We start from the raw sequence: 21,094 nt of genomic DNA, 5'->3' as shown, positions 1-21,094 counted from the left end.
GTTTTGAGATTGCTTGTGGTTTTATGGAGCGAATGGTTTGTTTGATGGCGAAGGGGAGATGTAAAAGATTTTATAAGCTGTGTGGGTTAGACGCCTACTTAATGTAAATAGTCTTACTTATGGACTTTTTATTCTTATTCATACTTGTGAAGGTTGTGTATACCCAGTCTGAAAATTGTGACTTGACTTTTCGATAGGTAAGTTTTTGGTATTAACGTACGTACCTATAGCCTAGGTTCTTGCATTCTTTACATATTATTATGCACATCTTTGCATAGCTTAAGCATGGTATAATATCTACTTCCTAGACATTATAATACGGAAACATGACGTGACGATCCACCTAGAGCAGCTGAACAGCTGATGACAGTTGAAAATCGGACGACACAGCGTCTGATTAGATGGGCTTACCTATGTCCAAGAGTACCTAGACACAAGCTGAGGATAATTATTAGGTAAGCACGCTTGGTTTCCAAATATCATACTACCTACTTGCCTACATTAGGTAAATATTAATAGGAAACAGTCATAAAAAAATTGCGATAAGGTATTTCCTTATGTCTATAATAAAGTGGCCTAGAATCGTCAAATGAGACAAAACAAAAAATAAAAACTTTTAAACAAAAGACTATCAAACAACAGCCACACTTCCGAAAAAATAACTGACCAGCCTGTACAAAACTGACCTCTGCAAAGGTCGCGATCAAATACGTTTATATTTTATTAGCTCCCATCGAAATCATCGCGGCAATAATTAGACAATTTGTTAACAATTCAAAATTATACGTAGGTATTATAACCGCTCGGGTCCAGTCGTTCCACATACGCGTTTAAAAACAGACTTTGTCCAGTCCCAGGCAATTTTCCTTATTTACGATTTTAGAATAAGTAATAAAACCTTTTTGTGAAATTAGTGCTCTAGTGTTGCTAGACTACGAAGTGTTTTTAGTGGTTTTATTAAGTGATTTCGAAGCATTTTGTATTGGAAAATAATGTTATGTAGGGTTGTGCATGTAGTTGTCAATATCAGGTAGACTAATTAATCACGGTACTTTAATTAATTGGGAAGCTCACTGTTGTTGGTGAAATTAGCTTTATATTTTGTTTTTTAATTCCTCGGCGTTTTGATATTGTTTTCGAATGTGGTGAACGTTTGTTGATTGAAGTCAATAATAGCTTAGCACGATATAATTACTCCATTATCAATTATTAATCATTATTATGGCATAATCACCGACCCGCATTGAGCAAGCGTGGTGATTAATGCTCAATCCTTCTCCGTGTGAGAGGAGGCCTGTGCCCAGCAGTGGGACGATAAAAAGGCTGTAACAGCATGGCATAGGTAGGTACTAGCTAGTTATTATTATGTAGCCATATATATTTCAACGAATTTCTAATTAGGTGGGTTTGGTTTCATACACAATTTTTATTTGAAACAGGCTAAAACGTTGTCAATTTTATTATTAATTGACTAGGTACCTAGATATGTTGAAAAATTATGATGCTTAAGAACCGTGTCCTATATAGATTGAGGATTTTTTTCTGATTAAAAACTTTGCAACTTTAATAAAACTTCTGTTATTAAGTATGTATTGCGCTCTACCTACAGATACCTAGGTACGTATTAGTTTATCAATTTTTTTTTATTATTTTTTTTTTTATTATATTATAGTTTTTATTATAACAGAGTTTTTATAAATTTTATTAGAAATAGCTACTTAATTACTTGGTTTGTATTTACTTCGATGAATGTACATATTTACATGACGTAAAAAAAGCTTTATCAATTGATCTTTAATACCGACTCATACTTTCCAACCTTGAAAATTATCGTCTCAATCCAAGTAATGAAAAAAATTGGTACCTAATAGTACCGAATAGGTACCTAATCCATTTATAAATTCTTAAAGGAGGTTCTAACTTTATTGCAATTTCTTTTATTTCATTTATGAAAAACCTTTCTGTAATTCTCCGACATTAAATAAATAAATAAATAAAAATTTTCTCTTCAATTACAGTGTTAAGTACATTACAATACAGGTTGCTTTTGTAAGAGAATGGTGTCTGTTTAAGGTTACCCCTGTGTTATGAATAAAATGAACCAAATGTAAATCTTCTACAATGCTTCTTGATATTGTTTCCATATCAACAAAATAGTTAGCAAGCCGCTTACATGACTCACTGCGCTGTCCAAGGGCTCCTTTGTATGCGCACGAGTTTATTTTCATATCACATCTTGTTATGGCATTTAATTGACCTATTAGCAATAACGGATTATCCGCAATGTTACGTTTACTTTAAACGTTCGATTTTGTAATAAGAATGTTGTTATTTGGTCTGAGAATTATTGTTTATTTAAAGTGAGAACTGTTTCGGTTTTGAAACTAATGTCTACGTAATATGTTTAAACCTTTCCAAAGAAAGCAATGCTTGAATTTCAAAAAGTTGGCAACGAGTAACTGCCTGTCAATTGCGCTGTTATTTCGGGTATTTGCCTACTTATTAGTCTAATTAATAAGTCTTTATTAAGCTGTTCACCTCAATTCCGCCTGCGTCCTGGGCAACAACTTAACACACCCAGATAAAAAGTACCCTATATTTTTTCGCAGGTTCATTTCAGTTCAATACACAGAACTTTATAAACCCCAAGAGGTTCAATAATTTTGACGAGAAAAAGCAACAGACAGACAGTTTCTTTCGCATTTATCATAAGTACCAGTCCAAACCTTCAAGCGAACCGCAAGAATTAATAAACTAATGTACTGTGTATTGTTTTAGCACCCATTCCAGGAGACAGGCCTCTTTAGAGCCACGTCATTTAGTCCTGACTCATTGATTGATGTCTATTGGATCCTTGAACCTTATATTGGAAATGTTGATTGATGAAGGATCGGGCTTCTGTCCAATCGCCTAGGTTTTCGTTGTTCTAGTTGTAGAATGAGATAAACTGTTTTTTTTTGTGGTTCGTGGTAATATTAGTATAAAGGAAATTTTGAGAACAAAATCTTGTTCAGTCCAAACATTTTCGTTTTTGGTTGGATGGAGTTAGGTAGTAGGTACATGAAGTTTCTTGCCGGTTCTTCTCCATGAGACCAACTTTTTGGAACCGTGCAATTAATTTGACGTTTCATAAGAGCCTGCAAAGGCCTATTTGAAATAAAGACAATTTGATTTTGATTTTATTTATTTATTTATTTATTTATTATTATCAACTTACGACTATTATTACAGGAACTTATCCTAATGCAATAGCGTAGACAAATTAAACATTCTAAACAACAACTAACTAACATTCTAAAAAAATACTAATCAAAATATAATCATATCTTAAAACTAATCATAGTCACATAATACACATAAAGTAGCCCTTGTGAATTCAGTCAGTGAGCAGGAAAAAAGATCAATTTGTCTAGCCACCGTGTTGAGCGTGCGCAGCGCCCGCGTGAGCGCGTATTTACAGAGTGTACATAGCCAAAACGCATCCATAGGAAACTGCTCGCTGATATTTTGTAGTGCTGTTTTTTAATTTGTGATTCCAAAGTATACACGATTTTTGCGTACTGCTCGCGTATAATTCGTAGCTTAGACGTGTACATGCATCTTTCCAATTTATACACGGTCTTTAACTATACAAAATTAATATTAGGTAAAGCATTAAATAAAAAAGGCTTTTGAATCTGAGTTTGTTTATTAAAAATGGATGCTAATTAAACAGGCTTCTTTTTAATATCATTATTCACCCCCAAAAAAGTACGTTGCCTTCTAAATTACTAAGTCAGCCACAATCAACGAGCATCTAAATAATACTATCTTAGCCACTAGTTATCTTCTAAGTAAACCACTCTAAATACAACTCAGCATGATGGTTATTTTTTAGCATCTAAATTTGTAGCATGCATTCTAACAGTAAACTTCTAAAATACTATTAAATGACACCATAAAATATATTTAATTAGCTTCTAATTTTTTAACTCACTACGTTAAAAATGTATGCAAGCAACATGCAGCAAGCATCGCTTCTGTCACGGCTCCGGTGCTGCGGGGCTCCGGCGGTCCCATGCGAGCTTATCGTCGCAGATGGTTTTCACGCTCACCTTAAAACTACCTGCGGCTCAGCTCGCAGGCCGCCTCGCCCCTCCGCGCCTACGCGGTTTTGAATTGCACTCTAGGGGTAGGGCAGACAAGACTACGTGGAGTCGGTTTTGCAGCGATTCGTTTTCGTCACTAACTTCAATTTTTAATACAATGTTTAATATACTAAAAACGAGGCCGACTTAGTAAATTAGATGACAATGTATAAATAATGTAAAATTAGAAGCTTAATCATGTGTTCAATAAATAATTATGTGGCTACACTTATTTTTCCCATAAAAAATCAACTTGTTTAAAAAATATACAAAAATAAAATTGAATTTACGAGCATTATCAATATTTAAATTAACATTAAATGCTAGGTCGTGTTTTAATCAAAATGGCGAGCATGCTCGCGAATAGATTGAAATCGTAAAGTTTTTCGCGCCTATTCCAATGTATACACGATTAGTTTGCATGCGGACTAGCACTGTATATTTTGGAACAAAGCAAGTTACTTTGGCCACTACAAAATATATGCGAGTATTTGCGTACTGCTGCTGTATACATCGGAAGACTTTGTATAAAAAGTGAATTCCAATCTATTCGCGACTAGTTTCACACGCTTGCGTACTAGCCATGTATATACTGTAAATACGCCGCGTGAGCGGCGCGAGTTGCAGAAGGTTGGTGCGCGCGCGCGGCACCGAGAATTGAGGTGGCCTCCGCCTTCTGCCTACGTATTCCTCAGGAACACACAATTGTATCTCTTCTAGAATACCTTAGTACCAAATAAGTAGATAGTTGTAAGATGCTAAGAACTATAGTTAGATAGTTTAGAACATAGGTCCTGAAACGTCAATCCTATCATTATGCACATTTATAATATCATCCAATTAAAAAAAAAAAAACAAATGAAAACGACCAAAAATCAAACATGACCTTCCAAAGCTACAAAATCAGAAAGCGCAGCGAACATTGTGTAATTACAGTGTTAACCATATAAACAAAAGCATAGTGACACGGTCTCATGGACAAATAACAATAACAATGCGATAATGATTGTGACATCATGACTAATATGATTTGCTACTAGTTTCCATAGTTCGTCAAAGCACCGGGACCACGGAAAAGAAAATGACGAGCGGAGATGTCATAATGTAAAATCTCCAAAGAAAGTAGTGTCGGTAAAATGCGGGTGTTCAAGAAGACACCTGACCCACCTGTCTTATGGCATCTCATCTTTCCTTCCTCCGTGTCCGTGATTGGGACAATGAAAGTAGATATTGGGCCGGGGGAGGAAGAATTGAGACTTTCATTAGTCATTGGACTCTTCTGTCTGGGGAATAATTTTTTTTCGTTGTTGCTGAAAAATCGAGCAGGACGTTTACTTGAGTTGGTAGCGGTCGCACTCACTCGCTATCACCAAGCGAGACCTATCAATCTAAGAGCCTATCTAGAGCTTGGCGATAGCGAATTTGATTTGTCAAATTGTAGCAATTGGCATAGGTATATTGATGTAAAGATAGTGACTACACATACAGTGACGTATTTCAAATTCGATTTTAGGAGCATGAAGCATATTGAACCGATCTAAAACTGGGACATTCTATCCAAAGTGGTATCGGCTATCTGTAGATTGAACACTAATGGGATTATTTATGAAAGAGTTTGAAGTAAATAACTTTATGTTATGCGTTAATTGCATCTAGGGTCAAGGGTTCACGATTATTTATTAGCACGTGCAATACTGCATTAATTATAAGGAAATTAAATTCTGTTTATAAATTGAATTCTTTACTATAACAACAAATACACTTCTGTTAACTTTTTCCTCTCGCCATGATCAAAGTACCTAGATACCTACTCTCTTGACTAGTGTTTGCAGTTAATATAAGTAGATATGTCACGTTACTGGCATTGTGGTCAAAGTCCCAACCAATAGAAAAGCAAACTTTTATCTAAATTGTTTTGATTACGTTCACGATCACAAGATTAAAATAAATAGCAAAATAATTATTACACTACGACTTCAATCAACCAACTTCACTTGCTCTGTCCTTTTCCCACAAATCAATACGTGCTAAGTAGAAAAGAGACAACAATACCGCAAACCATCCGTTTACTGGTTTTTAATAGATTTCTTTGTTGCTAATACTTTAGAAATTGATCCAGACAATAGCTAAAATCCCATGATCAATATAGGGCCATGGGAAACGGAACACAATGTGTTTTCCCATAAATGTAAGGTATCTACACTTGAGGCTACTCAGTCGTTTCGTATTGAGGAAGCGGTTAGCAGCGCGCGCGCAGAAAAAGTATAAAAAGTTCGGCAAACTCAAGGTGTCATGGCGAAAACGCTGATATGGTAATACAACTTTTTATGTGTCATTTATTTTCAATACTTCATTGATCTTTTCTCACTCTTTTTGTCATATTTATTGCTATTTAATATATTGCATGTTTCTTCAATATTATGTTGCAACCAGAGATGCATGCAGAACGTGTTTGACAGAAGAATTATGTGTCTATTTGTCTCTTTCGCACGCTGTCCTTAACAGGGTAAAGAACCTTTTTTATAATAAAACTTGGTGATATAATTAAATATGGGTACCTAGTGTTGGACGCAGTTTGAAAAAGGAATTTTATATTTTGGCCAAAAATAAAAGAGTAGTTTGTAGCGCTTCATTGTTTTAGAAGTTGCCAGTATATGGTTAAGGGCTTATTACATTTGACTAAATTCAGTCGTCTAAATGATTCAGTCACTAAATTCAGTCAAATGTAATCGCATTTAGGAAGGTAATTTTCATTAAATCATTTAGAAACCTAATTAGACAAACCTATTTAGACAAATGTAATAAGCCCTTTAGTCCTGCCTGTAGTCTATGGGTTCGATGCTCAGGATAAGCCAGATAAAGAAAAAAAAAACGAATTACAGACACATAGACCCGGTTTCACTGGTTATCGATAAATTGTCCATAAAAGGTTGCTTATAATTATTGCTTTCAGTTGCTATCCGAGACCTTTGAAATCAAACGTTATAGTTTATCTGGCAGATATCTTCCTTGATAAGCTATTATACACACTTTATCAATAACCGGTGAAACTGGCCTATAATCTACCTAATTTATAACTCTTCCTAAGCTTTTCTGTACTGGGGTAAAGGTATTAATATCTAACCCTAATCAATTACAGACAAGTATACTTCGGATCCTATATCTACTTATAATTATTAGTTCAGGCATAGAAACACAATATTCAATTACTAGATCGCTACTAGATAATAATTGGATATCCCACGCATCTTGAGTAAAAACTTGTTTAAGATTCCTTGCACGTACCTAGGTACATGATATTATTATAGCTACTTGTTTTAGCTGCGACAAAAAATATGCCTATCAATAATGATATTATCCGGGTACCTAATTACACCTAATTATGTAAGGCTAATTATCGGCTATAGTTTACTCGAGAACTTTTTCCTGCTTATTTTGTTAATGTAAAATGTAGAGTGGGTGTTAGAAATGTCTATTGTATAGTGACAGAATAAAGAAGTACAGTTGTGAAGGTAGGTAACGTTGGTAAAAATGTCACTCATGCGCGCAGGTACATCGATGAGCTTTTATAATAAGTATATAATATAGTCGGGACACTTTTTTCACACACGGTCGGTTAGTCCCATGATAAGTTATTAATTAACTTGTGTTATGGGTGCTAACACAACTGATAAACTACATATAGGCTACACATATACATATTTATAAATACACATTGTAACACCCAGATCACGGCCAACAAGCATGCTCATCACATACTAATTTCGAACGAACCGGGAATCGAACCCGAGACCTCAGGTTCGGCAGTCCGGCATGGTGACCATTGCGCCATGGAGGTCGTCAGCCGGTGCTGTCAGCTCTGAGTGTGGTGCATCGAGCACATGCGTGTGTGAGTGACATTGTTACGAACGACAGTACGTAGCTTCACAACCGTTTACAAGAGAATATATTTAAACTGTGGTATAGTGTAGCGTTAATTTCACAAGCCATATAACAGTCGTCGATTAGTCCCGCAACAAATGACTGCGGATCGTTCGAAATATGAATATTTTTTTCTAGTGGGTATGGGAATAGAACTCACGTTTTTACATAAAATCGTACAGTTACATACATACGATCGTCACGCAACCATTTTCATTTTAAACTAGCGGTTTCTCGCGGTTTTTCTTGCTTTCTGAGGGATCCCTACTTTACAAAATATCATGTAGGTAAGGAAATGTCCTAGAGTGCCTATTACCTTGTTACAAAATAAAAATATTTCAGCCACATTAACGGTTCTGCATAAAATAAATTCAAATTCAATTTAACATTGTTTGTTTTAAATAAATTGAAGGATAAAAATAAAACCTAGAGCTTTTTTACATAATACTTATCTAGTACCTACTATTAGAACAGTAATTTTGAATGTAAGAATTTCATAATAGCGCAATTTAAAATTCGCTTTGGAACATTAGTTAATTAATAATTATAATAAATACCAGGAATAGTCACATTTTTTTAGGACAATAGATTATAATTATCCCACTAAATACAAAAACATTAATTGGATAATTTTGTGTATTAATTGAATTATTTAGTCAAAACAGGGAAGTAACAGCTAAGATCTGACCTCACGATTTCCATTTATTATTTTTGCAAATAATACTAAAGACTATTATAAATAATCATGCAATTAGTGTTAAGTACAATTAAGCATATTAAACGTATTCTCTTTTACTCGCAAACTATGGAGCACTCTTATTACGAAAGAGCTTAATTTTATAAATAACTCAGGAAGTACTAATTGTATTATTTTATAAAGTTAACAAGTACTATCAACGACCCTTCGGCTTTGTATTGACCCAGAGGAAATAATAAGTGAAATTAATAATAACGTTATGTTTACATACGAATGTATTGCAATCTAATGAGTCTTATCAAGTGTAATAAGTGCTAATAGTATTTTCCTTGTTGCAATTTTTTAGCTCTGTGCTATGAGCGATTAAGTATAAAAGATTCGTTTGGTTTACGGATGCCTAGGTTTTTAATATAAACTCACAGTACTAATGCTACACAAACGCCAACAACTTTTCGCCTTTATTTTCTAGTAACCGATAGGCTGACTATTACCTTGGAAAAAGGATTAGCAGGTGATTTAAAGAGGTAATGCATTCGCACGCTCCCAGTCGACAGCGATGGGGGCGAATTTTTTGACGCTTGTTTGTTTTAGGTTTTTAATTAAGATAGTTTTTAATTTGTATTGTAAATGTGATTAATAAATATCGATAAGATTATTTTCTAGGGCCTCAGCATAAATCAATGAAGCCTAATATTAATTTGATCCATTTTTTCAAGGTTTCTATTCCACTTCTACCTCCTCGGTTTCATTTCTCCACAAAGGTTGGATCTCAAATACACGAACTATACAAAAATATGCAAAGGTGAACTTATCAAGACCCTCTCAGACTTAAAAACCTTAGATGGATGTGTCGTCGTCGTGGGAAGCGTAGAAATATTCATAGAGAAAGTAAATAAGGACAGTTTTCCTAATGTGACTTTTTGGGATTTGAGAGAGGTAAGATATTTTGGAAACTATTATCATAACTTGACTGTATTAACTTAACTATCCTTAACATTCAAGTGCTTTAAAAAAATCCTCCGCTAAGTATAGTGTTACAAAAAGCTAAACAGGAATTCATGAGGAAGGTTGGTCATCAAAGTATTTTCATGTTATATTTTTCGGTATGTGCGACAAACGTATACCTTTGTCGCTCGGCGCAAGAACATTCACTTGTTTTCAAAAGTATCCGAAATCTACATTCTTGCAAAGACTGGACAGTCGTTAGAAAGACTGGTCGTTAAATGTAATTACCTAATTAAAGGTCTCAATCTCAATAAACCTACTTTTATTGCTAGGAAAAGGCTTTTCCTAATATACCTTCTGCGATTCCTGATTTTATTAATGATTTTTTTTTATGTGTTTCAGATAACAGAATACTTAATAATATATCGTGTGAGAGGCCTTAAATCTGTAGGCCAACTGTTTCCGAATCTGACCAGAATAAGAGGAATTAAGTTACTGAATAACTTTGCCTTGATTGTGTACGACAATTCACATCTTTTAGAGGTAAGTTTGTCATGCCTTGTAAATAATATACTAAGTAGTTTTAGGCCGGTCATCAGTCAAAGAGATTATGTACCAAATGAAATAAGAAAGACTGTATGATGATCTCAGGCACTGCTGAACTAATTAAAAAGTTCTTTCAAATAGTCTATTTGTTGAGGAAGACTATAGAATTTTTATTCAAGTGCTAGCGGGAGCTAGTTTATTTATATAAACGTGATGATGTTGTGTTTGAATGGTATTTGTATGCAACCTAATCTGAAAACCATGTTCACCTATTTCAAACAAAACCAACTACACAAACGGACCAATTAAGTCGTATGATTCAACACTCAATTTGTCGCTACCGAACTCCAAAAATAGTATTTGCATTTAGATAGCCCAAATAGAAGTTCTATATTAAAATCTTTCAAACAATGGCTGTGCGGATATTCGTTTATTTTTAAAAAATATTCATATACACTACGGACTGAATGTACGGTATTTTGTACACAAAGTATTCAAACAGAAACTGCATCGGAACCAAAATTATATTTTTCATATTCCGCAAAAACAATAACCGTTGCGAGTTATTGTATTCATATACCTTCTCTTATTTAAATACGTCTAGGAATGTAAACTTCAAAATTATTTTATTTGAACGCATTTTGTTGCTTATTTAGGATGCTCATGGGTGAATTTGAATTAGTCTTTGAAAGCAGTTGATTAAATTAACAATCCTGGGTACCGTTTCTCACCATTATCAGAAGGAAGAAACTGGGCTCACAGCAAATACCGAGTACCTATTATACTTTTTTTTGATTGGACGAAGTGCCAATAGGCAGTTAAATCATAGATCTGATACAAATAAACATTGCTTCGGCTTGTTGCCACTTCGTCTGTTGATCAAAAGGCGTTTTGGGGTTTTTTTTATAAATTTTTACGACTGCAAGCTGATTTTAGGACTATTATAGTAACCCAATTCTCTTACATTGAAGACGCTTTATTATTCTTCAGGGATCGATTATCTCCGATATATTTCTTTTGCAGATTGGTCTCTACAGCCTCCTAAAAATTGATAGAGGAGGGGTCACTATGTGGGCTTTGCCTCAAGCCTGTTTCGTGGAGACCATTGACTGGAAGGCCTTGGCTCCTAAAGCTAGACACGTGATCAGCCCTCTTGAAAAGCCGTCAGATAGCGTCACTTGCAGGATCCCCTGTACTTGTTCAAGAAATCCTTCCTTGAACCACTGTTGGAATAATATGTAAGACTTTTGCAGAAATGATTTATGGTCGTAACTTTTGATAATACGTGAGGTTTTCCCTAAAGGTTCAAAGCAAGATGATATATAATATTGTCTGTGAGCTCGGATTCATATGATGCTATCATGCAACGTTTAGATCATAATACTAATTTATGTAATGCAAACAATTTGATTCAGTAGCCGCATTAAGTTGTCCTGTATGTAGTACAGGGGATCAAAACAAAAGCCATAATTAATTAGCGACATGCAATTAAATAATTATATCATTGTTTTTTACATGTATTTTTCTTTTAATATTATATAATAACTTATTCTTTATTCTTTTCTTATCTTTAAGAAAATGCCAGTTATTCCCAGATGGGCCTGAAGCCGACAAATGCAACGAGCAATGCTTGGGTTGCCGCAAAACTAATAAAAACGCATGTTTCGTGTGCCGTCATTACACGTATAAGGGAACCTGCGTGTCGAAGTGTCCTCCAGACTCGTAAGTATAATTATGTTTATCATATTTTATGTATCATCACACATCAAACATTTTGGCATTTAATCCCAATACTTATACATCCCATATCATAAATTGCGAAAGTGTCTCTGTCTGTCACGCTTTTATACCAAAACTTCAAAGCCAATTTGAATGTTCGGTTTACAATTAATGAGAGCTTGAGAAAAGACGAAGGCTACTTTTTATCCGGGCTTGGGAAGCTGGTTGATTAAGTATATGTCATACATAATTTACTTATATAGTCAATGGACGAAGTTGAATAATTCAGAGTCTGAACTTCTGTTACAGGATTCTTCTTCCCGACAGCCAATACTGCATAACTGAAGAAGAATGTCACGAACTAGATCGATGGGTGTTCAACAATACCTGTGTCGCACACTGTCCTGTCGACTATAAGTTGAATAATAAAACGACACCTACTACTTGTGTACCGTGCACTCATTGTGGAATTGTAAGTATTTCAGATAAAATTTTAAGCCTTTAAAGAAATAAACGTAGGAAATTAAACAGATATTTGTTTGTATAAAAGTCCTAATAAGCCCTAGTAAAGTCCTAATAAGGTTTCCATTTGAAGTAATCAGAAGTTGACTTATGTGAGAGTTTTTTTTGAAGATTACTTAAGGTTTATAAGTCTCAAATATTAAACCAAGAATTTCTTGATTACAGACATGCGGAGACTTAAAGATCCATTCATTAAGTTCCATACAAAGTGCAGAAAGATGTGTTTACATTAACGGATCTCTGACCATACATTTGAGAACAACACCGGGGGCTGTGAACGAATTGAGGAAATACCTAAGACAAATAGAAGTAGTCTCTCATTATGTAGCAGTTGAAAGTTCAGATATAACTGCATTAGATTTTCTGCCATCACTAAGATTAATAAAAGGGGAGAAATTGAAGGACGGCAAATACAGTGTTGACGTCAATCACAATAACAATCTTCAAACTTTATTTATTGCAAATGTTACCAAAAACCTCCAAATAATGAATGGGACAGCCAGGTTTGACCAGAATCCTATCCTGTGTATGTCAAAAATTGATGAAATCAAAAACTTGGTTCCTGTTAAGCCGAATAATGTAGATGTCCCCGTGGGCTCCAACGGGTACCGTGGAGCATGTAAAGAAGTCTCTTTTCACTTTGATATAACTCCGTCCAATGAATCATCGGTATTGATAAAATTTTCTCCAGTCTCCAATCATAGCATACACTATTCTGCACTGTATGTACGTTTACCTCCCGGAGTTCAAACGTCGGTAGTTCCTGAAACTTGTAGCGAGTTTGAATGGCACGCTACCGATGTCCCAACAGTATTTGATAATAACTACGGACTGGTTCAATTGAATGCATTACAACCTGCTTCTTCATATGCTCTGTGCATTGAAATTTACGATCCTGATCCTGAAAACCAGTTATTGGTTAGAAGTAATATATTCAATTTCACAACGCCAGTGGGAATTCCTGAGCCGCCTTTTATCGTGGAATTAGTTGCGTCTGCCTCAGACGTCGTTGTAATGCGATGGGTTGACCACAAAAATTATGTTCTCCACATTGATTACTACGAACTAGATGTGGCCTTAATAGATACGTATTCCAGGAAATCAGCTTCGGTAGACTATTGTCACTACAGAGAAGACTGGTTTGACGTTGACTACACTCGTCATGCTTTAGTTAGGAGGCCACCTCCAGAATATACAAAAAGTTGTGAATCTATGTGTGGAATACTCTCGTCTGTTACTCCGGGAGCTCTGGTGGAAGAGTACTTCAACGTCTGCGATGACGTTAATTTTGTTTGCGACAACCAAGAAAGTACAATTTCAAGCAATTCTAGTTTTGGCAACTACGTGCGAACTTTAACTTTGTTAAACATTAGTAGCCCGAGGAACGACTTCCAAGTTGGAGGGCTAGCACCCTATAGTGACTATAAGTTTAGATTAAGAGCTTGTTCTCGTGGACATTGCAGCAGATCAGCAAAAGGTGTAGTGAGAACATTCCTTTTAAAAAATGCTGACATACCTTCTATAGTGTACCTGCATGCTAACCAATTTGGTCATATTTTTGTGAGGTGGAATGCTCCAAATGTCACGAACGGCCCCATATTATCTTATTTCGTTGAAGTTTTGCCTAGAATAAATATAAATAATCTGATGCCTCAATCTTGGTGCGTATCAGCTGAAGAGAGAAGGATCTTCGTTCAATCTGTGATAGTGTCAAATTATTTGGTAAGAGTGTGTGTAAAAACTCTCGCTTCCAGTAAATCTTGTAGCGAATGGAGCAAAATTGTCGCCGTCACTGAATCGAAGACGATTTTGCTGTGGATCGGCGTGACTTGTGGGATTTTGATATACATTGCGTCGTGTGTAGTGGGGTGGTTTAAGAGGAGAATGAGTTATCGCAGCGATGTAGTGCCGCTAGTCGATAGTTCGTCTTCGTCACGTGTCGAGAGCGAGCCACCAGCCTTGATGCTATCAGATTTCGTGCCATTTCATACGATACCTTTAGATTAATGTTGTATTGTGATACTACTGTAAAGATCAATGAATCTATAGGCTTATTAATTTCGTGGAAAATCATGAATACACGTTTCAGACTGAATTACTGTGTTGTACAACGTGGCGGGTCGTCAAAAAAGTTAATATTCGCCTAAACGGCCATTATATTTTTATGATGATGGTTTTAATTAAATTGGTTCCATGTTATGTACGGAACACTCGCGTCTGTCACTCAGCAAAGCTTTTATGAAAGTTATAATTCGAAAAGCTTTGCTAATATTCTGTTATTAATTTTAATGAAGTAAACGTTTGACTTTTGCTTGTATGGAGTGTTGTTGTGGAAATAAACAGAATTTAATAATTAAATATCACAAATGGTTTTAATTTATCCTAACAGTTTTCTCCTAACACCGCGGCGGCGGAACCACGAGGAATACCTAGATTACTCTTTATGATCATTTGGAGTACTTGAAGTGTATCAACCAAGATGTATGTAGTGTATGATACCTGCCAGGGATTGAACCTTTATGGCATAAAATAAGATTCGACCGTTACGAAACTTAAAGGAAATTACTTCGATTCCCAAAATTATCTAACGTTATCTAAACTTTTTCACTTACAAAGTTTCTTTCCTATTTTCTTTTATAATTGAATTTGTTGCCAGATATAAGTTAGACCTTTGTGATAACCTGAATTGGAGACAGTGGTAGCTCCGTTGATTTAGTGAGGGCACGCATTGTTTCAGGCAATTCTGGCAGTTCACTTCAATTTATTACTGAACTTCAGATAAATCATATACGTAGTAAGAATTTGTATGACGGAACTAAGTCAGTAACTATTAAAATTCTGAATACCACAGAAGGTGACATTTAAACTGTAGGTATATAATTATTATCTGTTTCAACTCTTCAACTTAAAAATACAAACTGTTTTTATCCTCCGAGCCTTTTGCCAATCATGTTGGGGTCGGCTTCCAGTCTAACCGGATTCAGCTGAGTACCAGTGCTTTACAAGAAGCGACTGCCTATCTGACCTCCTCAACCCAGTTTACCCGGGCAACCCGATACCCCTTGGTTAGACTGGTGTCAGACTTACTGGCTTCTGACTACCTGTAACGACTGTCAAGGATGTTCAATGACAGCCAGGACCTACAGTTTAACGTGCCATCCGAAACACAGTCAATGGTGTCTAAGATATACTTAGAAAGTACATACAAACTTAGAAAAGTTGCATTGGTACTTGCCTGACCTGGGATCGAACCCGTGCCCTCATACTTGAGAGGTTGGTCCTTTACCCACTAGGCCACCATGACTTATTTTCCCCATGACTTATTTTCCAAAAATACAAACTGTTTCTAAAACAGAATTTTCTTAAACATGCAGACACATGCACATCTTGTGATAAAATTAAAGACCACACACGATAGCAGTTTTGGAACCAGAGTTGTAACTCATAACAACTTCACTCTCAAAGGCTCGTATTCTAAACGGTGACACCGCCAATAAAAATGTGCGCCGGTAGACCGAATTTGATCGATAATCCTAAATTAATCCAACTAAAATTTTAAATGCGAATGTTTGTTTATAAGCATCTTTATTTTTCCACAACATGCTAAGGGTAGAATATTAGATCTAAGATACTTTCCTATTTTATAAGTGTAACGTCATCCTCTGTCGTGTTTCCACGAACTAACAGCTGCCTGAGCCGATTAAGAAGAAATTTGTAAGTAAGTATATATTACTTTAATGTAGGTGTGCTAAATAGATATCAGTAGGTAAAGTACTTACCACGGTTCGCAGTGAAAATCTCGGAAAAGCGCTAGTATTAATACTTTGGTATATTGGTACGGTAAGTTAGGAAATCCATACATTGATCGGGCTTGGTGCCAATATTCAGTGGGATCGTTTGCATAATATCCTAAATAACATTTGCGGTATATTGTACCCCCGGATTAGGTTCTATCCATTAATAAGAGAAGCCTTATATAGTGTCAGTTCAGAGACCAGAAAATATATTTTTCTGTAAACGGATTTTACGTTTACAAGTTCAATGCTTATAAGGTGAGATGAAGTGGGTTTTCGTACATACACATTATGTATGTAAGTAGGTAAGCACATACTTATAATCTAAGTTTATTTCGCTATCTTGCATAGCCTTAACTGCTTGAAAGAAAGTTCAATCGATATGTAAGTATATTATTTAACCAACTTATAATGTAACTTTTGCACTACAGTAACAACTGGAATAAAAGCGCCAAACATGTTATTAATAGCAATACTCGCCAACATACATTTACGCTACGATTAGGCGTCATATTTCTCAACAGGAAAATTTTTCGTTTCTTTCTTTGAAAATATGAATTCAGTGATTTTAATATTATAGTTTAATTTACAGCCCGCCTATCGAGTAAGGGCTACTTTTTATCCGAACGTGTTGAGTAATTTCCACAAGAAAACCGCGGGCAGTTGCTTGTTAATGAAATAAATTCACATACGTTATTGCTGTTCTCAGTTCTACAATTAATTGGTGTGTTACAGCTTACGTCCTTTGTAACGTAATTATGAACATGTCCACATAGAGACATAATTATCGTAATACAAAGGTATTCGATATAATTTTCATGTTCCCGCTTATTCATTATGACAAATTCTGTGTTAATTGCGACCGGCCATTGAATGGAATGTCGTTTGTAAATTATTAACGGACCATATTAAAGTGAGTTAGAAAATATATACTTACCGTTTTCCTATAAATAAGAAAGGATTCTTTTCTCTAACGGATGGCAGCTTTTTCACGATAGTTCACAAAATCACAGACTATCGTGCATATTGGCACATAATTCAAAGAATATTGTGGCTGAGCGACGAAAAAAGTTTTGATAAGGAAAAATGCTACAAAAAAAACTACAACAAACAATAATTAATATCAAGTGTTCCCTTCACTTATATCAATATTAGAACAACAAACAAATGACTACCGCATTAGCCATTTAATTAAGCATCAAATTATGCATGAATGACACATGTAAACCCGAAAACAAATACATCACAGTATGATTGTAATTAATTAATGTAAAGCACGACTTAATGAGTAAGTAAAATACCCATTATCATTAGTGTTGTGAGTGGAAAATCATTATCGAATGCAGTGTGGTCGCTGTGAATCTGGGGTTGGGAACTCATTGGGAATTATTGAAGTGTTTATACATTTTTTATGTATTTAAACCATAAATTAGGTGAGTGCTTCAGGACCGAGTTCATCAACAACAATAATTTTCTTAAAGCAATGAAAATTCATAGAATACAGTAAAGCTGTTTTAAAATGTCGCTTGAGGTCAATTTGGGCCTCTAGCTCTTTCATTGGAGGGTTATATTATCCGGTTTGAAACATAATTTGATGATATATGATGAAAAAGAATCACAAGCTTACACTACAAATAAAACTAAAGAACAGTAGGTACATATGTATATAAGTTAATTCAGTAAGTTAAGTATTTTTGATAGAATAGAAGAAAGTTGTATTTGATCTGAGCCACGTGTTCTGTCAAAATGATTGAAGGAATTTATAATTCAATTTCGTGTGCCATTCTAAATTCTTGTTCCTAAAAGGGTTCAGATGAGTTAGGACAGAAATATTCCGTAGAACATTAATTAAGGTCCATGGTTACAACGTAAATGTTTCAAGACTAATTTTATTTCAATGTTTTGTATATTTTTGTACGTTTATTCACTGAGAAGCCACCGATAGAACTACTCTGTGCATTAGGATAAAAGAAGCCTGAATGAGATATCTTAACAATTTTTTCAAATCGGTTAAGTAGTTTCTGCGATTAGTTCGTTCAAACAAACTAATTGATTGATCTCTAAGAGCTTCGGATGAAGCCTTTGCTGGAATGCAATAGGTAAGTAAGTTATCTATCATATTCCAAGAAACATTACTGAACTATCACTGCACAAAAACTGACACCTCTATCAATACAATTTCGAATAATAATCCAGTGCTAACAAGTTCATAACCACCATATTCTGAAGTCAACTAATTAATTTGCAAGCCGAATTAAATACGTGTTCTCAATAACAATAATGTCTAACAAGGTGATTATTTTACTAATAGGAATGAACTTGCCTCAAAACATATTAATGCTGGATCTGATTGAAAGGGATCGGTGCGAAATACTTAATTAACAATGTTGTTTGAAGAGGTTTTTAGATGCCACGATACGATTGCGTCACGACTTAATGTTCTGAAGTAGGTATAGTACCTACCTAATTTAAAATTCATTTTAACAAACGTTTTAACTGTCCTATAACATACTATTTTTATTATTTTGTATGTCTACCAGACGGGACTAAAAGGCCCGGATTTTTGGAAGGCGAACGTGGGGCCGAAGTCAACACGCTGAAGCCCTATTGAGACAACTTTAATTAAATGGTGATTATTACAATTATGTAGGTATGTAAAAGGAGCTTTGAGGATACCATAAAAAATGTTGCAGAAAGATTTCTTATAAATGGTTGAATTTTTTGTGTACGAGCGTTGCAATTTTTTTTTCACCAATTTGGTAAGTATTGGTGAAAAAAATGCAATAATCTAAGATAACAGAATACCTAGAAGAATACCTAGGTCTCATCAAAAACCACCTTTGTGAGCATTGACATTGTTATCTCATTCAAACAGAACACACCTGTGAAATATTCCTACCTAAAGATAAACAATACCTATGCAAAATAAGGGATCGCGGCGTGAGCCGGACAAATCAATCTATGTAAGTCATTGGCTCAGGTGGAAAGAAAAACCAGACTTATCTGAATATTGGAATAGTTTTCATATAGGTAAAACAACATTTCTTTAAAAATCTTTGGTAGTCGTTACGGTTCAAGAAGCCAGTAAATCAGACAACCAGTCTCACCTAGGGTTGCCCGGGTAACTGGGTTGAGGAGGTCAGATAGGAAGTCGCTCCCTGTAAAACACTGGTATTCAGCTGCATCCGGTTAGACTGGAAGCCGATCCTTACGTAGTTGGGTAGGCGGCTTGGCAGATGATGATGATAGGTAAAGCAAGATTTGTTTTCTGACGGTGACGTAATGATTTTAATTAAGGTTCGCGTGCCAGTCGTAGGGTGTAAAAGGCATCGTTTTAAAACACGAACAGAAAATTTAATACTATTATTAATCTCAGAATAAATAATATTTGAGATTTGAATGTTTGTTCAGTCATTTAATGTCATTAAATTATATTGCAAGCATCTTTTAGACGATATATTTGTTTACTCTGTGGAATAATCTTTATAATGGTAACGTAGGCAGGTATACAAATATTTTGTTATGATAATGCATTATGGCTTTAAATTATGTAATTTTTATAATGTTTCTTTATTATTGTGATGAAATGATATCTCATGATCTCACATAATGTACTTATTATGAAATTAATAGTACATCGCATATGCCTACTTATATTCTTGTAAACATGTAATAAATGCTCACTATGACACCACTGAACATAAATACTTTATGTATAAAAAATTGTAGGTTTTGGAAAACATCTACTAGGATATAGTATATAGTATCAAGTATATTTTCTTCCAAACGTAGTGTAGGAGATCCTCAGGCACGGTGGAGTGATGACTTGAGCAAGACGGCTGGCAGGAGCTGGATGCGAGAAGTCGAAAATCGATCTTAGTGGCGTGCACTTGGAGAGGCCTATGTCCAGCAGTGGACTGCGATAGGCTGATGATGATGATATTTATTCTAAAGTCAAATGATCATAAACTTACTTAGGTACTTACAGAATATTTAAATATACCTACGGCCTTTGAATTCTTCAATCCTTTTTCCAATAACTTCGGTATAAACTAGGTCTGGTAGACGTGTAATTCCGCTTTGATATTTCAATCGAGTTGATGCAGTTTTCCTGCAGCGTGGCATCCGATGAGATAACAGGGTTACTCGACTGCGCGAGTTTGACGGATGTTGCCTCTAGATAAACTATTAGATTATTATAAATTGCTTTGTAAGGAGAATGAGGTATCAATCGGGGTGCAGTTCTCCTTACTAATAAGTACCTACTTATTATAAATACTGTTGGCATTACTACAAAAACTTTAACCCCTGTTTTACACTTGTCTAATAAAATTTTGGCTGCAAAATTATGTCAACGTTTGTCATTTTTTTAGACAAGGCATAAACTGACGTTTAAAAGTTTTTGTGGTAAGACGGTGTAACTCTATCTTTCTGTTGCCATTTTACTCTAAGTTATGGAACCGATTTGAATAATTATTTGGTACGTTTTATCAAGCTTCTGGTTCTTAGATCAACCAGGAACAGTTTGTTTATGGTGTAGGTACCTTAAAATTCAAGACAAAATAAGTGTCGATAATGATTTTCGTACTTTAGGTACGTGCGTAAAAAGCAAAGCGTAAATATAGACTATAAAGTCCATAGTAATAAAAAAATTGAAAATAGGTACCTACCTACGTAAAAAGTAGAGTGTAAATAAAGACAATAAAGGAGTGGGTAATAAAAAAAAATAGTAAAAAATAAATATTCTATTGTTTTCCATATCAATGCATGTCTCACAAACCAGCCGTCCGTTTACAACTTTTGGTGAACCATTCACGAATCTG

General features: G+C 35.1%; 1 protein-coding gene across 9 annotated transcripts; it reads left to right on the top strand.

Moving 5' to 3' along the window:
* The first annotated feature begins 762 nt into the window (after positions 1 to 762).
* LOC110369826 (insulin-like receptor) lies at positions 763 to 14,835 on the top strand. 9 transcript variants are annotated; one of them, XM_064038517.1, is made up of 8 exons: positions 763 to 786; positions 6,235 to 6,439; positions 9,462 to 9,681; positions 10,093 to 10,233; positions 11,260 to 11,474; positions 11,812 to 11,958; positions 12,265 to 12,427; positions 12,643 to 14,835. In XM_064038517.1, the coding sequence occupies exons 2-8, from the start codon at positions 6,420 to 6,422 to the stop codon at positions 14,482 to 14,484; spliced, it is 2,748 nt and encodes a 915-aa protein (XP_063894587.1). In that variant the 5' UTR covers positions 763 to 786; positions 6,235 to 6,419; the 3' UTR covers positions 14,485 to 14,835. The 9 variants fall into 9 exon arrangements, with proteins under 9 accessions (XP_063894587.1, XP_063894584.1, XP_063894585.1 ...); XM_064038514.1 differs by having other exon boundaries at positions 786 to 857; XM_064038515.1 differs by lacking the exon at positions 763 to 786 and adding an exon at positions 796 to 1,030 and having other exon boundaries at positions 6,277 to 6,439.
* Positions 14,836 to 21,094: the final 6,259 nt, after the last annotated feature.

Source organism: Helicoverpa armigera, chromosome 16 (genome assembly GCF_030705265.1).
Source record: "Helicoverpa armigera isolate CAAS_96S chromosome 16, ASM3070526v1, whole genome shotgun sequence".
NCBI classification, from domain to species: domain Eukaryota; kingdom Metazoa; phylum Arthropoda; class Insecta; order Lepidoptera; family Noctuidae; genus Helicoverpa; species Helicoverpa armigera.
This window is presented reverse-complemented; position numbering and strand designations above follow the sequence as displayed.

Coding starts and splice junctions, on each gene's coding strand:
- LOC110369826 (XM_064038517.1), top strand. CDS start 6,420: ATGGCGAAAACGCTGATATG. Junction 6,440..9,461: donor ATGGCGAAAACGCTGATATG/GTAATACAACTT, acceptor CATTTTTTCAAG/GTTTCTATTCCACTTCTACC. Junction 11,959..12,264: donor TCGAAGTGTCCTCCAGACTC/GTAAGTATAATT, acceptor CTTCTGTTACAG/GATTCTTCTTCCCGACAGCC.